Source organism: Typopeltis vanoorti, chromosome 16, assembly GCF_054136105.1.
Source record: "Typopeltis vanoorti isolate ZY-2024b chromosome 16, IOZ_Tvanoo_1.0, whole genome shotgun sequence".
Classification (NCBI taxonomy): domain Eukaryota; kingdom Metazoa; phylum Arthropoda; class Arachnida; order Uropygi; family Thelyphonidae; genus Typopeltis; species Typopeltis vanoorti.
In genome coordinates, this window is record NC_143564.1 from 55,790,733 (window position 1) to 55,813,404 (window position 22,672).

General features: G+C 36.1%; 1 protein-coding gene across 1 annotated transcript in view; it reads right to left on the reverse strand.

Moving 5' to 3' along the window:
• LOC150098030 (uncharacterized) overlaps positions 1-22,672 on the reverse strand; it is a 345,561-nt gene that overhangs the window by 173,267 nt on the left and 149,622 nt on the right. The window contains exon 10 of the mRNA XM_090406662.1: positions 11,604-11,657. Coding sequence (XP_090262788.1) covers positions 11,604-11,657 — 54 coding nt within the window. The remainder of the gene's footprint in view (positions 1-11,603; positions 11,658-22,672) is intronic.

Below are 22,672 nucleotides of genomic sequence, written 5' to 3' on the forward strand. Positions count from 1 at the left end.
ACTACATTTATTTAAAAGTTCTTAGTGATATGGTTAACCACAATTCACAATGATCACAGCTGTTTCATTAAGAGCAAATAGTATTTGCTTTCTTGGGTATCTGCCCCAAACAGTGATATCACTGCTTTTTTAACACATTTTTTCTTTAATATTTTTATTAAAAGGTATCAGTCTTTTGTAACATTTAAAAAAAAATATGCCATTTAAGTTGCATGATATTAAATGTTAATTAGCTAAACAAAAGTTGTGAGAAGATTTTCAGAAGGATATGAAAAGTAAATAGCATTCAAAGGTGACAAAAATGTTTTTGAGGCTATTCAAAAAATGTATAAATGGAGGAAAAGAGAAAAGCAAAAGGAATCAGAGATGATAAACATAACATAAAAACTGAAGATAAAGATATTCTGGATGTCTGTAATAATTATGTTGAAGGATTGTTAAATTAAACAAGTAATGACAGAATAGTAGAAGATAGTATTCAAGAGATGCATTAATGAGTACCTATCAATACTTAAAGTAGAAAAACCCATTAGAAACCTGAAGTGTAGATGCTTCAGGTTTCTTTTATTTTTTTTAAGCAGTTTGAGGAACAGAAGTACTTTAATGCCTGTGAGAAATTTCAAATGAAGGAACTAATCAGCACATAATAATGGGATATGGCTAAAAAGGAAAAAAGCATAAATGTGTAATGGAGCATGACATTGAGAGAAGTGTTACAAAAGTAAGAGAGTGCATGAATGGTAATAGTAGCAAGAAAAGTGTGGTTAAAATGTCAAAATTCCTTGTTAGAATGAAAGCCTTAATTTCCTCACTCTGTTCAAAATTCCCACCCTCTATTCAAGCCACAGTTTTTCTAAAAGTGTGCAGCACTGTGCAAGAAAAGAAAGCTTATCGTAAGTAGCCTGAAGCAAAACTCCAGTTTCAGTCACAGCCTACAAGAATGCAACTTGTAGAACATCAGGAACAGTGCTAAGTCTAACTCTGGGGGCTAAATGTAGAAACTCACCACCTATGCCAACAGCAGTCATGTCTTCTGGGCTCTCATAAAAGCTGTTGTATTCAACTTTTGTCCATCTGTGCTTCCACCTTTTTCTCACCTAAATGCACTGTAGTATTGCAGCATCACTTAATAATAAAACTCATCCAAAAGACACCAGAATAATTTAAACTGTCTTGTTCACCAAAAAAGCTTCTAGTCCTGATGTAATCCCACCAGTAGTGCCCAAGAGATACATTCCTGAACTAACAACACCTGTTCTTCGTAATTTATACAATATATTATACTCAGCTGACATCCACTCTACTAAAGCTCTTAGAAAGCTTAATATCATCAAAAGGATTTGTGAAACAAAGTGGGATGCAAAACTGAAGACACTCAAAACTACATATATGGCACTCATACGACCCACTATGGAATATGCCTCGTCAATCTGCGCTCCAGCTTCTACTGGCTCAAAAGAAAACTTTGACAGAGTACAATCCAGAGCAGCAAAAATTATTATAGGTGCAGTCTTATCCACAAATAATTTAAAAGCTCAACAAGAGTGTGGGCTTCACATACTAGAAGACAGAAGAAAACTCTCCACAGTTAAATTCACTAACAGAATCAGGAGCCAACAACAGAATCATATCTCACTCAGGACTTTCAATGCCTGGACAGGAAAGTCTAGACTAAAGAGACCATCTACTTCACAATATGAACATGAAATTAGAAAAACGGATTGACTCAGAGCACTTGTCTATCAAAATAAGCAAAGAGCTATTCTTTTCCACTAATACTACCAAAAAAACACGATTAACTTAAATCTCCTAGAACCTTGTTCAAAAAAAAGGATTCACAGCATGAAAATAAAAGAAAAGGACTTGACACTATACGTCACTTAAACAATCTAAACCATCTCATTGCCTATACTCATGGATCACTGATGAAGCACTCAACTAAGGAGGTTCAGGGGTTTTTCTAACTCTACCTGGAAGCAAGGAAATGCAAATCAAAACCACAGCTGGCAAAATAGCTTCAAACTTCACTTGTGAATTAACAGCCATACAAGTAGCTCTCAAGTTCTATCTCTGTAATCCAATAATAAACAAAACAGAAGGAATGACCATTTACAGTGACTCAAAATCTGCACTTGAAGCATTAAAAAATGGAAAAACAAAACTCACACAGGAAATTCATGAACGACTAAAAACTTTAAATTTGAAAAATAAGAACTGTACACTGCAATAGATACCAGCCCATGTAAATATTGAAGGCAATGAGAGAACAGACACACTAGCCAAAGAAGAAAGATACTTACCTCAAAATGACACCCACTATTACTAACTGATGCTAACTCTGTCGCAAAAATAAGATTGGTAAAACAAACTATCAAGAAGAAGAATGAAATCAAGAAATTAATGAAAAAAGAGAAATAACCACAATCATCACCAGACAAAGGACAGAAGATTCTAAAAGCATGAAAATTCATGTGGACGGTACTAGAAGCTATGAAGTATGCAAAAACTGTCCAGAAGTCGAACTAACACCTGCCCATATTTATTCTTATCCAGCAATTGCCACTGCTCTAAAGAAAATTTACAATAACTCTATAAAAAAGCTCTACTCCATCAAAGTTCAACAGATTGCCAAAGCAGTTCTACAGGCCCATGGTCATATCTAGGAGCTCTTGAACAGACTCAACAACAACAACAACAGCAGCATCCACTCTACTGCATGAAAGCAAATCCACACATAGCTAATTTGAAAAAAAGTTCTGTCTACCATCAAAGTCGTGTCTACCAAGAAAAGAAAGCTTATCGTAAGTAGCCTGAGACAAAAAAAAACTCCAGCTTCAGTCACAGCCTACAAGAATGCAACTTGCAGAACCTCGTGAACAGTACTAAGTCTAACTCAGAGGGCTAAATGTAGAAACTCTTGGTCATCAATTCACTCCTCTTCATCACAAAAGCTTCTAGTCCTGAAGTAATCCCACCAGTTGTGCCCAAGAGATGCACACCTGAACTAACAACATGTTCTTCATAATTTATACAATATATTAAACTCATCTGGCATCCACTCTATTGCATGAGAACCCTATTACTCTCAGTAAATTCCCTCAGTGTTGTCTAAAGTAATGTAGAAGATCTTCAATAGTCAATTTCTTCAAAACCTGGAATAATGTCAACTAACCATCGACCACCAGTACAAGTTCTGCTAATCAAGATCAAAATTACAACTCACTTACATCACGCACCTCTGGGTATGTGCCATAGAAATCTCTGGAGAAACCTGTACTGTTGCACTTACAAAGGCATTTGATAGGTTTGGTATTGAGGGCTTCTCAGCAAATTGCCAACTTATGATCTTTCTTCTTTGCTTTGTAATTGAATTACTGTTGTTTTTCAGAGGTCATTTACTAAGTACCAGGAATTCTCTATTCAGATTTTCCTATTAATGCAAATAATCCTAAGGGCCTTGTTAATTCACTTCTCCTCTTTCTCATATACATAAATGACCTGCTTTCACTGTTCTCAAATCTTGTTCTCAATTTTTGTTCATGATAGTACTCCCTGCTCATACTACTCATATGACAAACCTTTCAATGTTCAAACACCTCAAGATTCCAGTTTATCTACAATAAATGCCTACACAGTGATCTCTACACCAACCTTCAATGTGATGATAACAACCTAGTCATCTTCAGTACTTCCAAAAAAACCCAATTTTCTATTTTTTCTTGTAAAAGAACTCCTTTGTTCTTCTCAACTTGTCTTTGGTAATGCTCAACTTAATAGCCAAGATCTCTCTTTTCTTAGAGCAACTCTTACTCCTCACCCTTCCCAGCAGCAATCAATTATTTCTATGACATTTTCTTTTGCATGTCATTACTTTTCATCTGTTAGTTAGTTATTCTCTGGAAATCTCAAATCTGTTCAATTTTGGAGTACTGCTTCATATTTAGTGTGGTGCACCTAAAACTCATTTAGAAATTCCAGGTGCTTTTCAGAAGAGAGCAGTTTGGTCTACTATTCTCACAGATTACCTCAAGGCACTGTCTCACAAATGGCTCCTTTCCTCATGTCTCTTCTACAGAGCTAATATCCATTATGTCCTGGTCCTTTTTCTGCTACAGCAACATCCTTTTACAGTTGAAATGCTGACTCACTGAAACTACTACACTCAGTCATCTTTTATTCCATCTACCTCAATTCTGTGGAACAGCCTTCCTACTGAAATATTCCACAAGGACTACTTCAGGCTCTTCAAGAGGAATATCAATGAATTAAAATGTGAAACCATTCTCACAGTTTTTGTTGATGACAGCAATCTTCTCTCATCCTACTTATATGACAAACTCTGCAGTGAGAGGTGCTCAAACACTCAAGCTTCACGATTACCTATAGTAAGTACCCTAAAAACTAATCTCTATATCATTCTGCAATGGAGAATCAACAACTTAATTTCCTTCAATGCTTCCAAAAATCTTTTTTTTTTCTTCCCATACCTCTGACATTGCTCAACTTAACAGTCAAAATCATATATGTTTTCCTTGAAATGAGCCTTTCTTGGAATAGCCACACCATTTCTATAGCATCCTCAGCTTCCAAGAAAACATGGCATCACTTTTTTACTCAAGACGTTCCTTCTTATTTGTCCAGTGATTTATTCATTACAAATCTGCCCAAACTTGGAACGATGTCCTTACATTTGTGATGAAAATCAGAAATGGAAGCCATTTCTGATTTTATGATTTTTGTTGATATATAAGTGATATGGGATTATTATTATTATTAGACACCTCCAGGGAGTCCAAGGACTTATCGAGGGAGGGCACCTGCTCTACAACTATGGTTCCACAAACTGACTGCGACAACACCAATGCCATCTACTGCCGACCACCACCAATAGTGTTTCCAGAAACAATCACAAACATCCATGCCCATGGCAGGATTCAAAACCGCAGCCTTTTGGCTGGAGAGCAGATAAGCTAACCACTCAGCCAACCAGGCTCGCATATCAGACAATGATCCTTATTTTTGCTTATAGATCCATAAAAGATCCTAGCAGGTAGGAATTTTCTGAATTATTAGAGAGAGTTATGCTGACATAAAGTAAAAGGATAAGCTGGTCCTATCAGACAGCAGAGTAGGAAATGTATCCCGGATTTACATATTAATGTTTCGAAAAAATGTGAAGAAAGCAGAATTCAATTAATAATAGCAAGTACCGCCTAGATTTCTGCTCAGGACATACTTATTAAATGGAACACAATGTTCCAACTTAAAGATTGTATAAATTCGCATGGCGAAACCATAAAATAAATTTAAAAATTGTTATTAACTGTGTTACACTTCATGGCGATATCTTGAGAATCATTCAAGATATGAGTGTGTACAGAGGATTCAAAAGAGGAAGTGACTATCATTTAATTGTGAACAAGAACAAGACTACACTACTACAAGCTGCCTCCAAAGTTTTTCATAATCACTTGCTCTGTCATTCCATGCATAAATTCTATGTTTGCAATCTCTCAGATCAATAATGCATGATTACTCTCTCCAATCTGAACAATGCAGATACCTCAGTTATTATTATTATTATATTCTGATAACTGGTGGCAGCATAAAATATTATTATTATTATTATTATCATCATCATTATAATAATAATGATGGTGTATAACCCTGTGGCACACCAACTAGTGGTGTGCCACAGGGTTCGGTTCTTGGACCGTTACTTTTCAATTTGTTCATTAACGATATAGGAAAGGATCTCAGAGGAAGTGTTCACTTGTTTGCTGATGATGCAAAGTTGGGTAGAGCAATTGTGAGTGCACAGGATGTCAAAATTTTACAGGATGATTTGGATAGTTTGGAGGACTGGGCTAGGGAAAATTGATGTCAATTTAATGTGGCAAAGTGTAAGGTTATGCATTTTGGAGTGAAAAGATTAGTAGCAGTATATCACATTGGTGGAACCGTACTCCAGGAGATTGATGAGGCCAGGGATTTGGGAGTGTTGGTGGATAGGGAATTGAAGTTTAGGGGGCACATTGCAAAAGTGGCTAAATCAGCTCATCAAATCACTTGGCTTCTGAAAAATACTTTAACAAGCAGAGACAAGCAGGTTATTGTTCCTCTGTATCAGGCCTTGATAAGACCCCATCTAGACTACTGTGCCCAGATTTGGTCACCTAGGTTTCTTCTTGATGGGGAGGAGGTTGAGAGGATCCAAAGGCGAGTGACCAAGATGATAGCAGGTCTGTGGAATGAACCTTATGAGAACAGGTTGAGGATTTGTGGGTTGCAAAAATTGGTTGATAGGCAGAGGTGGGGGTGATATGATTGAGACATTCAAATTATTGAAGGGTTTCTATAAGATTAATCCAGAAGATATTTTTGAGAATAGGACTGGTGGTGGGTGGTGGTGGGGACTAGGGGCCATACATGGAAGATGGGCAAGAATGTGGTTAGCAGGGGTGTTAGAGCTAGGTTTTTTACTTGGAGAGTAGTGAATGAGTGAAATAAGCTGCCAGAGTCTGTTGTGGATGCTATGACCGTGAATGAGTTCAAGGCGAGGTATGATAGATACTGTGTTAATGTCGAATAGTTGTTCTTGACATGATGTTAGGGCCTCCGTTGATGAGTCTGTTGACTCCTTGGAGTTGCCCGAAATAATAATAATAATAATAATAATAATCATTATCATCAGACTTCCATGGAGTCAAGAGATTCATTGTGGGAGGTCACATGCTTACAATCACAGCTCATCATACCTTGACTTAAATGCATTCACTATCTCTGCAATCACCACACTCTCACGCAATACATTCCAATGACCCACCACGATACATGAAAAAAAATCTACTCTCACTTCCTTGATCACATCCTCCTTATACAGAAAAATGCAACTTCTTGGTCTCCTTCATGGTCTCCAGCCATTCTATGAAAAATCTCATCCACATTAATCTGGTAATGTATTATCCCCCCCCTGCCAACTTATTAACAAATTCTCTGTTGCTATTATGAAATCCAACTCTTAAATTCCAAGTCACATAATTATGTTATTAGCTATACAAATTTCTTTCTTTCTCTCATGTGACTTTCCTTCCTATGTCACTCTATTTAAAATTCTTTATAATAATTACTCAGTAACTTGATTACATATAAACACACAAGTAGTTTAATAACAGTAATTATCAAATGCATAGTGCAGTGGCTTCTTTGCTTAAAAGACACAAGAAAGTCTTTCTTAGTTTCTAAAAACATTCCTTGAATTCCTCTACAATGAAAGAAAAATGCAACACCTCTTGTCTCTTTTAAGCAAAGAAGTCAACAACCAACATTTGAGAGATGCAGCTGTATTACTCAAAGCCAAACTTCAACCATCTACATCCAAATTTAAAGTGTTGAAATCCTCAAGGCAAACCACCATCTGACAATTACACTGATTACAATAGAAAACTGACTCTTGTCTTATATGATATAACTAATTACCAAGAAATCAACCACAATCCAACCAAAAGGCAAATCAAGAAACTGTACTTGATTTGTACTTGAAATCAAGAAATTAACATTAACATTACAAGAAGTTGTCAGCTTGGAACAATGATATCATAAAGAAACTAAGAACTTATTTTGGCAATGCTCCTCACTTATATGGCTTATCAAAAACACAAGGAAGATCTTTTGATACCTATTGTAAATGTAAATTTCATTGGTTCTCCACCTGACACACTGCAAAACAATTCCTTAAATTTTATTAAAAATCATGGTTTATGACAAAAGATAAACACTTACTTGGAAGTTTTTTCACACTTGGTTAGACTATAATAAATTTAGTTTAATCCTTTATCCAAGTGTAAGCAAACAAAGGTTGTGCCTGAAGTATCTTCATGACTGAGGCAACTCGTGGTAAAGGTGGACCAAGCTCTCATCACTCCTTGTCTTAGTATCTCCCATAATGCAAAGCACATCTCCTTGCAGACATGTATAATGCTATGCATTAAGGAAAGGGCCACTACCCAGACCGGTTTCGACCTTTATTGAGGTCTCGTCAGCAGAAATCAAACCCAGAGGTGGTGATACCAGGATGGAAGCAATGGAGAAGTCATATTTACCTATACGAGTTGCCATGACTTTGGGTAGCGTCCCTTCCCTTAATGCATAGCATTATACATGTCCGCAAGGAGATGTGCTTTGCATTATGGGAGATTCTAAGACAAGCAGTGATGGGAGCTTGGTCCACCTTTACCATGAGTTGCCTCATTCCTGAAGATACTTCAGGTGCAAACTTGTTTGCTTACACTTGGATAAAGGATTAAACTAAATTTATTATAAATACTTACTGTTAGAGCTCACAGATGTGGTCAATTTTCATAGTTTATCTAACTGAAATGTTCAGTTGACCAAACCATACAGTTACACTCACAAGATATTCCTCCTAACATACTAAAAATCTTTGATTTTGTGCATCCTGGATGCTTCAACTATAAAAACAAAATCTAGAGGGCACAGCATGTGACGGATACCTCTCATCTACCTTACTCAATTACTATTCAGAATGCCTGGAAAACATGAAAGAAGAAGGAAAAAATGGGAAATTGGCCTTCCTTGACATCCTGCTTTCCATCTGGCATCCTATCATGTTCTGTATATGATAAATCAATCTTCACTTGTCAATATATTCAACAGGATTCCTCACATCATTTTTCACAAAACATTTGGAAATTATAGAACACTATTTGATAGAACTCACTTTATCTTGTTACAATCCCTACAACCTATGAACAAGAACTGGATAGAGTTTTTACCCATGGAAGAGCCAACACATTATAAACACTTCTAATTTCACTCCTCATAACTTTAACATTGAACATATGGTTCCAAGCCTCTCTCTCTCTCTCTCTCTCTCTCTCTCTCTCTCTGTGTGTGTGTGTGTGTGTGTGTGTGTGTGTGTGTGTGTGTGTGTGTGTGTGTGTGTGTGTGTGTGTGTGTGTGTGTGTGTGTGCATCTTGTTTCTTTCCTATCAAAAATAAACTTTTTAGCTTATTACCATCCAATAAGCATCAACTTTCACTGTGATTCAATACAAAGAATCTGATAAGTTTGGTCTTATAAAATGCTCAAATCAAAAGTAGAAAGACTGTAATTTGACCAAACGTATGGGAGATTCTTATCCTTAAAAAATGTAATACTTTTTTTTTCATGTCCAGCTCATAGCTCAAAACATGAATGTGAAATATCTGTGTTCTTTTTTCTACCTTTTGAACTTATCACACATTATCAGTGAAGTACTTTTGTGTCTGTGCATTAAAGTTATTAATTCTATGTCATAGGTTTCACCAAAAACTTGACCATAAATAATCATGCATCTTGCAGTCATGCAAATTTTCTAATGAATGTCATCCATTCTACTCCCTTGTAGTTTATGGCCTAGAGCAGCAAGCAATTTATATATTTTCTCCTATTGGCCTCTATTTCATACCACATCTCTTCCCTTCTATCTGAAGGGATGCACTTTTTGACTACAGTTATAATGAGTAAGATCCCTTGCCCCCATCTTCCCTGAAAATACGATTGTGATCTCATCCTCCTATCGAATATTATTGTCCTCTATACAATGTTTCACTAATGCCTATAACTTTGGCTAAGCTAAACTAATCAACTGAAAAAAAACTTCCTCTTATTCTGGATTCTTCAAAATGATAACTGCATATGCAGTTATCATTTTGACCCACAACCACTCTTATGCCTTGCATCAACTATCGTACTCAATTTCAGGACCTGAGAAACTACGTTCCTCATTTTTTTTATCATTCTCTCACTCACTTTCCTGCGCATACACACACAGAGATACATACATATATATGCACACCTTAACGATCTAGTTTCCCTGACTCCAAAACTATGAAATTCCACACTCTCAATGACCAACACTTTCCCAAGGCATCTAACTCTGAATATTAGTAATATATAAGTCATTCAAATCCATACAATTCACACTTCCATCCGTAAACTGCACACTACTCCTCTTGCACAACCTACACTGATTCATTTGTGATTGTAGCCCTTCTTCGCCGCTCACCTCTATCATACCGTGGCAGCAGAGTTACAATCTTTATTCTCTCACACGTCTTTTTCACTTCTTCCAATCACTCTTTCATAATCTTCTTTCTCTAAGAAAACAATCAACCTACCATCACCGCCTTTCACAATGCATCCTGACAGCCCACTATTATCCTAAATCTATGCACCTGGGAAACAATTTCATAATGCTCTCATCAAGCATCTCACTTATCACAGAACCACAATTAAAACTTTCTTCTCACTCTAATCTTTAAGGGTACCTGTGGCATGACACAGGTCATGTAGGCATGTAGACATGATTGAATAATAAATTACATGATTAACCACAGTAATTAACTTTAATGAAATGAAAGTACACATATTTTGTACTGAAAATAACAGTACGTAAAGAAGCAAATCAAAGGAATGGGAATACAAGGTACATACAGCAGTCAGTGGTTTACCAATTAAAAACTGTTGTCGTGTGATAGAAATTAATATTAATAAATAATATTATTAAAACTATTATTAAAAAAACTATTTTTGATGGTAACATAAGATAAGAATCTCCCAAATTTTTGGGGGAGAGAGAGAGAGAGACAATCATTCCGATTCAGATTTGGCCGATGTAAAAGGGCTTGACAACTTTCTTTGAAAAGGCATTCATATTTAAACTGCATCTATGGAGAAGATGAGCTTTATCCCACTGGATATTGTGTTTAGTGTCAATACTATGTTGTGCCAGACCATACTTTTGAGTTTTCATGTATTCGATATAATACTGATGTTCATTAATTATTTTTTCTATAGAATGGCTTTTTTTTCCCCAAAGTATGTTAGATTACATTCACACAGTATCCGATAAACGCCAGCATAAAATTAGCTGATAAATGTTTGCAGCTAATGATAGAGGTGCCACTATGTCTTTTGTAGATTGCAACAGATGAAAATTTTGTTGATTGGAAAATTTGTGGGATGGGATGAGATGATACTTCATCAAAATTCTACCAATCGGTTCCGAGATGCCAGAAATATAAGGGATTGGAACCCTGCAGTCTGCTGAAGATCCTTCCTGAACACCCGTTGAAGAATGGCTCCAAATTGGATTCGACCTATACTGAGGTTCATCAGGTTGTTTAATACATCATTTAGTCTCAAAGTCAAGACCTCAGTAACTGCATTCAAGTCATATGCTGATTATTACAACAGCTGTTTGTATGGATGAACCAAATCTTGACTGGCTGGAATTAGTTGTAGAATAGCAGAAGCGGTGGGTGAATCCATACCTTGGTGACAGCCATCTCAAGTCTCTCCTGCTTCAAGAAGACCTACAGTGCCCAAGATTTTTTTAATAATTTTAATAATACCACATTAATCATGTTTTTTATTTAAAAAAAAAAAAACATTTGCTGGTTATAGACAAAAAAACTTCTCAAGGTAAACAAAAGGCAGCACCAAGACATACACATACAGTAAAGAACAGAACACAATTTCATATGTATAAAATAATATTGTATATTATAAAGCAATTAAGCCAAGAAATAAAATATTACTCGTTCTCCTTTCTCTCCAGGTAAGCCAGGAAGACCAGGAAGTCCAATTTCACCCTGAAATTTAAAAACATTTGTATTTTTTTTTCTAACCTTTTCTTTTTATGAAATGTTAAAACTAAAATATCAAAATTCTTATAACTTTTAGATTCTTCTTATAATATCAAAAATTACTGGTATGAAAAATATTTGTGAAGAACAGTCAGGATTTCCACTCCCAGCAGTCTCTTTTTTTTTCTTTTTATTTTGTGTTTCTTAAAAAAAGAAAGCAAATGTCTGAATGTCTGCAATATGCTAATACCAGCAACAACATGAATAAAACAGAATAATGAAAAAAAGGAAGATAACCTCTTCTTGGAATTTGGGGGAAAATGAGGGAGGGTAAAAAACATGGAAAAAAATCAATATATATTATAGATATTTCCCTTCCCAATCAAAGATTATGATCAGCAGTAACAATTTGGAAAGATTTGGATAGAATCCCTATTTGGAACATAAGGAATCCTAAACTCCATCAAGGGGTTTTTCAACTGAAGGTGTCAGCTTCACATGAAGATGACAAAGTTTTTCTTACAAGGAAATCTGATTTACATTCCATAAAAGTGATCTATGGTAAATGATAATAGATTTCAATCCTAAAGGGATATGATTGATGTGGCCAAATCTACATTTTTAACAGTCAACAAACAATCCTCCTGGCCCTTCAACCAAGAATCAATAAACTCCTCTTTCCCTCCATGGTATGTACCAAGTTTTGTATTATTATCATCTCTTGATATATGCCAAGGAGGAGACCATCCGTATCTCAGACAAGACTTTTGTGGAGAAATAACTAAAAAAAAAAAAAAAAAAAAAAAAAAAACATCAATTTATATCACTTATATTAAGTGTAAGAAGTCTGGTTTAGCATAACATGGAGCTGTCAGTGTGCAAAGAATATTCTGAATGAGAAATTGTCCACTTCCTCATTACCATTACAAATCTGAATGCTTGTTTCAGGAAAGAGCTGAAGCATTACTATACTGCCTAAATTTGAATGATGACAGCCACCTCTTGTTACCAAAAATTTGGAAAAGTTCCAGTGGTAGATTACTTTTTTTTTTAATCACATCTTACTATCTACTGTACATATGATTATTATTATTATTATTATGGGCTAATCCATGGAGTCCTTAGACTCATCAAGGGAGGCCCTAAACATCTGCCAAACATTATCCAATATTTGCACAGCATCTATCATACCTTTCTTTGAACTCAATCACAGTTATGGCACCCATAACAGACTCTGGCAACCTATTTCATTCACTCAACATTCTCCAAGCAAAATATCTAGAACTGACAAGTCTCCTGACTACACTTTTGCTCAGTTTCCAAGGATGGCCCTAGTTCTTCCACCCACCAGAACAGTTCTGAAAAATTTCCTCTGTATTAATCTTGTAAAAACCCTTCAGGAATTTGTATGCTTCAATCATATCAACCCTTTTAAGTTCTGTAAGCAACAAATCTTCAACCTGTGCTCACAAGGTTCATTCTATAGACCTGATACTACCTTGATCACTTGACTCTAGATCCTCTCCTCCTCATCTCCAAGAAACCCAGGTGACCAGATCTGCATGGTAGTCAAAATGAGATCTTTTCAAAGCTCTATAAAGAGGTATAATAACCTGCTTATCTCTGCTTTTCAGGGTATCTTCAGTAACCAAATAATCTGATGAGCTGCATTAGCTACTTTTGCAATATGCCCTATAAACTTTAACTCCCTATCCACTAGCACCCCCAAATCCATGGATTTATCAATCTCCTGGAGTACAGTTCTATCAATATGACACACAACCAGTAATCTTTTCACTCCAAAATGCATAACCTTACATTTTGCCACATTAAACTGACATCCAGGTGGCATTTCGCTGGAAGATTTGTGTAAAGAAGATTCCCATTTCACATATGTTTTTTGGAATATTTAATTGTGAATAAGTGTGTATTTATGAGGAAGAGTTGCAGTAAAAGTTGTGCGCTTACAGTGTTTCTGGTGTGTGTGGGCTTGTTTCTTTAAGTTTGATTAAAAAATCATCTGATTACATAGTCATTTCGTGAAATGTGAGATGTACCATATGTATCTGTTCAATTATGTAATTATATTATAGATATTTAAGGCAGAAGGAAGGCGGGTGTGTGTGCAAAGTATGATCATATTGGTAACTGAAAGAGTTAATAGCAAGACTGCCACAAGAAGGATAAGTGCTCATCTGATAGCAATGAGGGACAGTATAAAAGCGCAGTGAAAAATGGTGAAGAAAGTTTTAAAAGAACAATCTAATGAACTTAAGAATCAAGGGTAAGAACGACAAAAGTGATACATATGTAGCAGAAGATGAAAAAAAAAAACAGAGTGCAATTAACGGTAAGGTAGTAAGCAGTATTCATGGCGAACAAGCGTGTATGGATGGCAAAAAAATTGAGAGAGTGAATGAGAGAGAGAGAGATGAAAGAGATGAAAAAAAAAAACAGAGTGCAATTAACGGTAAGGTAGTAAGCAGTATTCATGGCGAACAAGCGTGTATGGATGGCAAAAAAATTGAGAGAGTGAATGAGAGCAAAAAAATGATGTAAGATTTGAAAGCTGAGTTGGTTATGATGAGGCAAGAGATGAAATGGATGGGAAGTGAAATGAAGAGAATTCGAGATATGTAAGGAAAAGTGAAGAAAATATAAATGAATGAAGTCAGTATGAAAGAGGTAACAAAAGACCCATGAGTGGTGTTGTATGGGGATTCAATTATTAGAGGTGAAGTAAGCGAGAAAATGCAAACGGTTTGTTTTCCTGGAGGTAATATGAATAGAGTGATTGAGACATGAGGATTAAGTGAGCAAAAGAGTTGGTAGTGATAATGGGGACAAATGACTTGACTGAGAATAAGATTGGATATCAGGAGGTTGTTGAGAAGGATAAAAGATAACAGTGTGATAGGAAAGGTAGATAATGTGTTGCTCAAGTATGACAGTGATGAATTGAGGCAGAGAGTGAAGATTGTGAATGATATGTTAGCAGAAATGTGTGAGGAGAAAGGAATGCAGTTTGCTAATGTATAAAATGAGCTTGAAGGATGAACTGAACTATATAAGAGTGATGTATGGCATCTGAATGGTTTTGGAGTGAGAGATTTGAAGAGACTGCTGCAGGAAGATAGATAAATGAGTGCAGAGAAAGAATATGATCAAGTAAGAAGTGATGAGAAAGAGTGCGGGAGTAAGGAAGGAGAGATTGAAGTGGTGGTTATGAATGAAGAAGTAGGCAGCATAAGTATAGAGAATGAGAGAACAAGTGTGAAAGACAAACAGGGAAATGGGGAAGCTCAGGGTGGACAGGGGAACACAGCATGAGAAAGGCTGTTGCACTAAGAAGATGTGAATACATATGTAGACAAAGAGGGAAAGGAAAGGAATGACCTGGGATCAAGGGAAAACAGTTGGATATGAATAAAGTTCTAAAATGAATAAGGAGATAAAGAAATGGCTTAAGTATCAGGATGTTCACACCTAATAAGTGATATCAGTGAAACTTATAGATACAAGAATGAGCTATTATGTTTGTATACAAATGCTAGAAGTGTAAGAACAAATGATTGAATCTGTTCACCCAAAATTTGTTGGAATAAGTGTGACATGGTTGGATGAGGATGATATCCTGAGAGGAATAGAGATCGAAGGGTATCGTGTTTCGTGAAGATAAAAAGGGGGAGGGAAATTGCTATTGAAGATAGAGAAAGAGTTATGTCCATACAAGGTAGAGATGTAAGAGGGAAATAGTGGAAGTGGTTTTGAGGCAGTATGGTGTGAGGTGAATAGACTGAAATACTTAGTTGGATGTTGTTCATGATGAAAGTTATATTTGGTCTTTTTTTTTTAAGATTAACACATACTATTTGGATAACAAGACCATAGGTTTTAATACACATATATATAAAAACGTCTACTAGTTTCACTAGCTAGCGAAACTAGTAGACTTTTTCTAAATGGATATATGAAACACAAGGTACGTTGCCTAGAAAAATATAAATGCAAAAAGGCAAAATTATTGAACCATCTTACTTTCCTGAAATGGTGTAGACAACATGCTATCATCCCCAAGTTCCTAATTGTCAAAGGAATATTCGGTTCAAAACAAGCCAAACCAATATACTATAAAACTTCTTTAGCACTACTCAGAGAGAGGATCCAACATATCAGATATGAATTAAATAAAATTGACCTTAAATGCCGGAACAGTTTTGATGATATTTCAAATAACATAGAATTCTCAATGTGGAATATTATAGACTGCATGATACACAATATTATAATAAAATGTTCCAGTCTAGCAAAATAGCTCAAATAAAAAAATTTGAGGATCTCCAAAATTGAGAAAAAAAAAAAAATACATTTCTAGACCCAGTCTCCCGGATGATAAAGTTATTTTTAACCTTTCGAATTACAACCTTTCTAAACAAGAATCCAAAATTCTAAAAAAGGGTTTTAACTTTTCCATTGCTCCTAACCACATCCCAAAAATGGACGTCATATGTAACATTGAGAAAGGTCTTTATCCACTCCCAGAGACAATAGCCAATGAAATTAGATTCCAAAGTACTATCATCCTCTCTACAGCTAAACCACCGAAACAGAATACCACTCCCTCAGATAGGAAGGCAATTTGGAACTTAAAAAGAAACAAGGACATAATAGTAACTAAAGCAGACAAAGGGAACTCCACAGTCATTATTAACACCAAAGATTATGTTAGGAAAATAAATACTTTACTATCTGATCAGTCCACATATAAAATTTTAGATAAGAATCCAACCATGAAGAACCACAATGAGACCAATCTTCTGATTCGCAATATGGATGGATGGCCTCAGAAGTTGAAAAGAAAACTAAAATCTTTACATCCTATAACACCTCACCACAGTGCACCCAAAGTACACAGAGATGAAGTTCCACTCCACCCGATCGTAGATGGCAGATTCTCCCCAACATATCTACTAGCCAAACATCTCGCGAACCTATTAAAAGAACAAATCAGAAAACCGGATTCTTATATAAAAAATTCTCGACACTTTGTTGAGAAACTTAAAAATGTCAATTTATCTAACACAGACATTTTGGCAAGTCTTGATGTTACCTCTTTGTTTACAAACTTACCAGTTGAAGAAGTCATGGAGATTATAAAAGAGTTTTTTCCAAGTGATATCTCACAACTATTCCATCACTGTCTCAAGTTCAATTTCTTCAACGTTAACAATATAGTTTATCAACAATTACAAGGCTTAGCCATGGGCAGCCCCCCACCCCCTGTCACCACCATGTGCAGACTTGTTCATGGAGAAATTGGAAAATGACATTCTAGCTAAAATAAACCCAAAACCATCAGTTTGGTGGAGATATGTCGACGATGTGTTCGTTATCTGGAAGGACAAAGTAGACAGCTTACATGAGTTCCTCCAAAAAAATTAACTCTTTCCATCATAAAATCAAATTTACATTAGAATTGGAAAACAATCTTCAACTACCCTTTTTAGCTGTACTAGTTAAAAGAAAAGAGAATGAACATATCAAACTTATGATATATAGAAAATCCACAAATAGATATCTCCATTATTCTTCTAATCATCACCATACACAGAAATGCAGCATCATACATATGCTAAGAAACAGAGTCCGAAATATAGTCACAGAAGAAGACGTATGTACAGAATTTTCCCTTATATCTAAATCTCTATCACAGAATGGTTATCCTCAAAACATAATCAATAAAATTCTCTACAGTAACAACCTCCAACAACAACGTATAGCAACTCAGTATGTTTCATCCATTGTCTTACCCTATGTTGGCTCAGTCTCCACAAAAATAGCTAGAATTATCAAGCCTTATAACATCAGAGTTGTTTTTAAACCGACGAGTACCACTAGACAGTTTTTACGATCCCCTAAAGACAACGTAGCTTTCTTCAAATATGCCGGTGTTTATAGCATACCTGCACATGTGGACTATCCTACATAGGCCAAACTTCCTAGAAATTAGAAAGAAGGAACATGTAAGAGATGTCAATCACAACAGAACAGACACCTCAGGTTTGGCACATCATTTCTCAACTTCAAACCATGCAATAGATTGGGATAACAGCTCCATGCCATATATAGAAGAGGATTACAGTTGTCGAACTTTTAAAGAAGCTGCAGTAGTCCTACGAACAGGATGTAACCTTAATCATAACCAAGGGGTTATATTAAAGGATATGTGGAAAAATCTGATTAACTCATTAAGTTTAGTGGAGCTACATTATGCCAAAACTTATGTAACACGACTTTGTAAAAATTACTGACTCTTCACGCTTCATGCGCATCATGTCACGCAAACCTTTCCAATTTTGTCAACCGTTTCTGCATTCCTTTGTTTTTTTTTTTTGCATTTACATGTAGTTTTTTTACCTTCTTGTCTTGACAAAGCTAGTCAGTTACAGCTAGTGAAACTAGTAGATGTTTTTATATATATGTATATTAAAACCTATGGTCTTGTAATCCAAATAGTATGTGTTCATCATAGTTGGATGTTATACACCTGGTAATGTGGAATGTAGTAACCATGAAATGTATAAATGAGCAGTACAAGGCTCAAGCTAGGAAGGTTACCAGCATAGTAAGAAAAGCTAAATCAGATTATGAGAAGACCTTAGCCAAAGAGATCAAGGGTAATCCCAAAGAGTTCTTCCGCTATGTGGCAAGTAAGAGGAAGAATGACTTTGGAAGGATAACCTTAGTGGGTGCTGATGGTATTGAGGTGACAAAATCAGATGTAATAGTCGAGTTACTGAGTGATCAATTCTCAAAAGTCTATCACCCAAGTGAGGATATCTCTATACCTATAGCAATACCTAATGTGAGAATTGAAGCTAAAGAATCAGAGGTATTAAATATATTGCGAAACTTAAATGCAAACACTGCGGTAGGCTTAGATGGAATATTAGCTCGGGTGTTGCGTGAATGTGCAAATGAATTGTCAACCCCTCTTACCTGGATATTTAATTTAAGTTTGAACTCTGGTATGGTCCCTAGGGAGTGGAAGTTAGGCAAAGTGGTTCCTTTGCATAAGGGTGGCTCTAAAACTGCAGTATTGAATTACAGACCAATCACCATCTCAGGAGTAGTGGTAAAAGTATTGGAAAAGTTGGTTAAAGACAAAATTCAAGAATGGGTGGATCAGGATATGATACTCTATAGAGGCCAACATGGTTTTGTTAAAGGTAGATCCTGCCTTAGCAATCTATTAACTATCCATAATAGAATAACATCAGAGTTGGACAAAGGAACTGGCTACACAGTGGTACTTCTGGATTTTGCTAAGGCTTTTGACAGGATACCCCATAGAACACTGTTACGCAAATTGGAGCAGATGGGAATGGATATTAAATTGGTGATATGGATAGGAGAATGGCTCAGGGAGAGATACCATAAGGTGGTGTATGGAGGAGCCGAGTCCAGAATGAGGCAGGTGACCAGTGGTGTGCCTCAGGGCTCTGTGCTTGGGCCAATGTTGTTTAATTTGTATATAAATGATATAGGAAACGGCTTAAAGGGAGATATTCAGTTGTTTGCTGATGATGCAAAGTTGTGTAGTGCAATAAAAAATCAAGCTGATGTTGAAAGTTTGCAGGAGGATTTAAATAAGCTGGTAAAATGGGCAAAAGAAAATGGATGTCAGTTCAATGTGGAAAAGTGTAAAGTCTTGCATTTTGGGATTAAAAGATTACCAGCTGTGTACTACATCGATGGAAAGGTACTCCAAGAGATTGATGAGGCTAGGGACTTAGGGGTATTGGTAGATAAGGAGATGAAGTTCAGAGGACACATTGCTAAGGTGTCCAAGATTGCACATAGGATTACTTGGTTGTTGAGGAACACACTGACATCCAGAGATAAAGAGGTTATTATTCCCCTTTATAAAGCATTGATACTTCCACATTTGGATTACTGTGCTCAGGTCTGGTCACCTGGATTCCTTGGAGATGAGGAGGCTGTGGAGAGGGTTCAGAGAAGAGTGACCAAGTTGGTGAGTGATATAAAAAATGCTCCCTACATTGATAGATTGAGAGCTTGTGGATTGCAGAGATTGGTTGATAGGCGAAGAAGAGGGGATATGATAGAAACATTCAAATTACTAAAAGGTTTTTATAGGATTGATGCAGGGGAAATGTTTCAGCTGTGTGATAGTGATGGAAGAACAAGAGGTCATCTCTGGAAATTAAAGAAGAGTGTGGTTAACAAAGGTGTCAGAACAAGGTTTTTTGCCTGGAGGGTGGTGAATGAGTGGAATTCATTGCCTGACTTTGTTGTGAGCTCTTCATCTGTAAATGAATTCAAGAAGAGATATGACAGATATTGTTTTGCTAGCTTGGGTCTCCCGCGATGAGTCTACTGACTCCATGGAGATACCCGTAATAATAATAATAATAATAATAAACAAATTAGCCAAGCAAATAAAAAAAGGATGATTATTATGGGAGATTTTAATTATTCCAATATAGATGATGATGAGATAACAACTGGAGAGAAAGAAAATGAGTTTCTCGAGTTTTTGAGGGACAACTACTAGAGCAGTATGTAATGGAGAGCACGTGAGAATTGAGGATCTTGGATTTGATCATCTCATAAGAGGATATTATAAATGAGGTGTGAAATCATCCTCCAGTTGGTGAGAGTGATCATTAAGAGATTACCTGGGTGGTTGCCAGAAGTGTGAGGACCACTGTGAGGAAAGAGAGTATGTGAAACTACAAGGCTGGCAATTATGAAAAACTCAAGAGACAGCTTGTAGGTGTAGCATGGAATGAGGAGTTGAGTAGAAACAAGATAAATGCAGCTGTTATTAGATAATTATAGTAGGAGCTATTAGCTAGTAGATAATAGTTTCTACTAGATAGATAATAGCTTTTACTAGATAGTTCTTAAATGCTATTCAATCTAGTAGAAACAATGTCTAAATGTATTCCAAGGGTCATGATGTTAAATAAGGTAGGTGAAGTGGATGAATGAAGAGATTGATCATGCTATACAGAGAAAGAAGGAATTATAGAGGCAAAATAAGATGAGTCATAATAATCAATTTCATGAAGATTACGAAGAACAGACAAGGAGGGTGACTCAGTTGGTAAGGATAACAAAAGTGCAGTATGAGTGACAGTTAGCTAATGAAGCCAAAAAAAAATCGAGTTCTTTTGATATGTAGCCAGCAAAAATAAGAATCATTATGGTAGGATAACATTGATTGGATAAAATGGTATCAGAATAACTGCTGAGAAGGATATAGTTGAGATATTTAATGAGCAGTTCATAAAGATCTTTCATTCTTATGAATGTGACATCATAATGAGTTTGAAAGCAGTTGATGAGGAGGAGAGACTGACTGTAAGTGAGAAATACATATATGGAGAACAGTGGCAGCTTGTACATAAGCACTACAACACTGTAGCACCCCCAAGGAAAAAATGAAAAAATTAAATTTTGTTTGTGTTTATAAATAATAATGCTTACAACATTATATAAATGCAATACAACATGTTAAAGGTTACAGCTTATGTTTCGACACGTGTAGCTACACGTGCCGATATTCATCTGCACTTATCATTGCACTTAACAAGTGAATCTGACACTGCTCGTTTGAGCAGTTTCGTTACAGATAAATAGTATGCATGCGTGCATTATTTCTGTGAGATACGAAACTTTTATTATTGGTGTGTGTTTGTGGTGAGGGTGAAATATTTTTAATAAAGCAATTTTTTAATATGTAAATTAATTTATTAATAAATTGGTTACTGGTTAAGAAAAAAAGAATTTTTTTTTTAATTTTGTATATGCAGTACCCCCACTTAAAGTTTTCACCAGCCGCCACTGATGGAGAACTGAGCAAACTTGATGTTAATAAGGCTGTGGGATGTGATAATATATCACCACGTATTTTGAAGGAATGTGTCAAGCAGTTGGCATCTGCCTTGACATATTTGTTTAATATGAGTCTTGCACTGGGTCAAGTTCCAAAGAAATGGAAAAAGTCAAGATTGTGATGTTTCATAAGGGAGGTGAGAGAACTCAATCATCACAAAGTATAGGCCTACCTATGTTTCTGTTGTCGTAGTTCAAGTGTTGAAGAGGCTGGTGAGAATCAGTATCCAGAAATTGGTTGACAACAGTGGTATTATTTTTGATGGACAGCATGGATTTGCTATAGGGAGGTCATGTTTCAGTAATCTACTTACTCATTACAATAAGGTTATGGCTTCATTGGACAAAGGAGATGGATTCATAGTAGTATACTTTGATTTTGTAAAGGCTTTTGATAGATTATTGCATGTAAGTTGATAGTCAAACAGAGCAAATAGGGTTGGAAATTAGATTACTGCACTGGATTGGAGATTAGCTGTCTGAAAGGTATCAACAAGTTGTGTATGGGGGGAGCAATATCCCAGAGGAGGAAAGTCACTAGTAGTGTGCCTCAGGGATCTGATGAGTATCATGCGAAAGCGATATCCGAGAAAATAAAAGTAGTTCCAAAATTCCCCTGGTGGGAAATTTTGGATCTACTTTTGGAATTTTGGGAATTTTGCATGTGATGCAACTTGGCAGGTGCTAGAAGGGTTTTAAAAAGATCAATAAGATATTTTTCCCTTCATTCTGGTTGTTCATACCGTCCACAGTGATGACACTAACATTGCCCCAACATGATATTACCTAAACAATTGCAGTGCTGTTGCTGCACTCTGCAAATTTCATTGCCTGAACAAATGTTGACGAGGTCCACTATCTCCATGTACTCTGCGAAAAATGTTTTGAAGAAACAGGATCACTGGGAATAAGATCTGGCATAGGTTTGCAAACCAAACAATTTGCAACAAGTGAATGAAGTTGCTACCTGCTATTGTGGATCAGGCCATGAATAACAGCACTGCTTCCTGCAGTGCATGTGCTTTATCGATGTGCCTTATACAACTGTCTGGAAATTCTACCAAAGATTCTGCATTTCTACCCATTGAAGATGACCC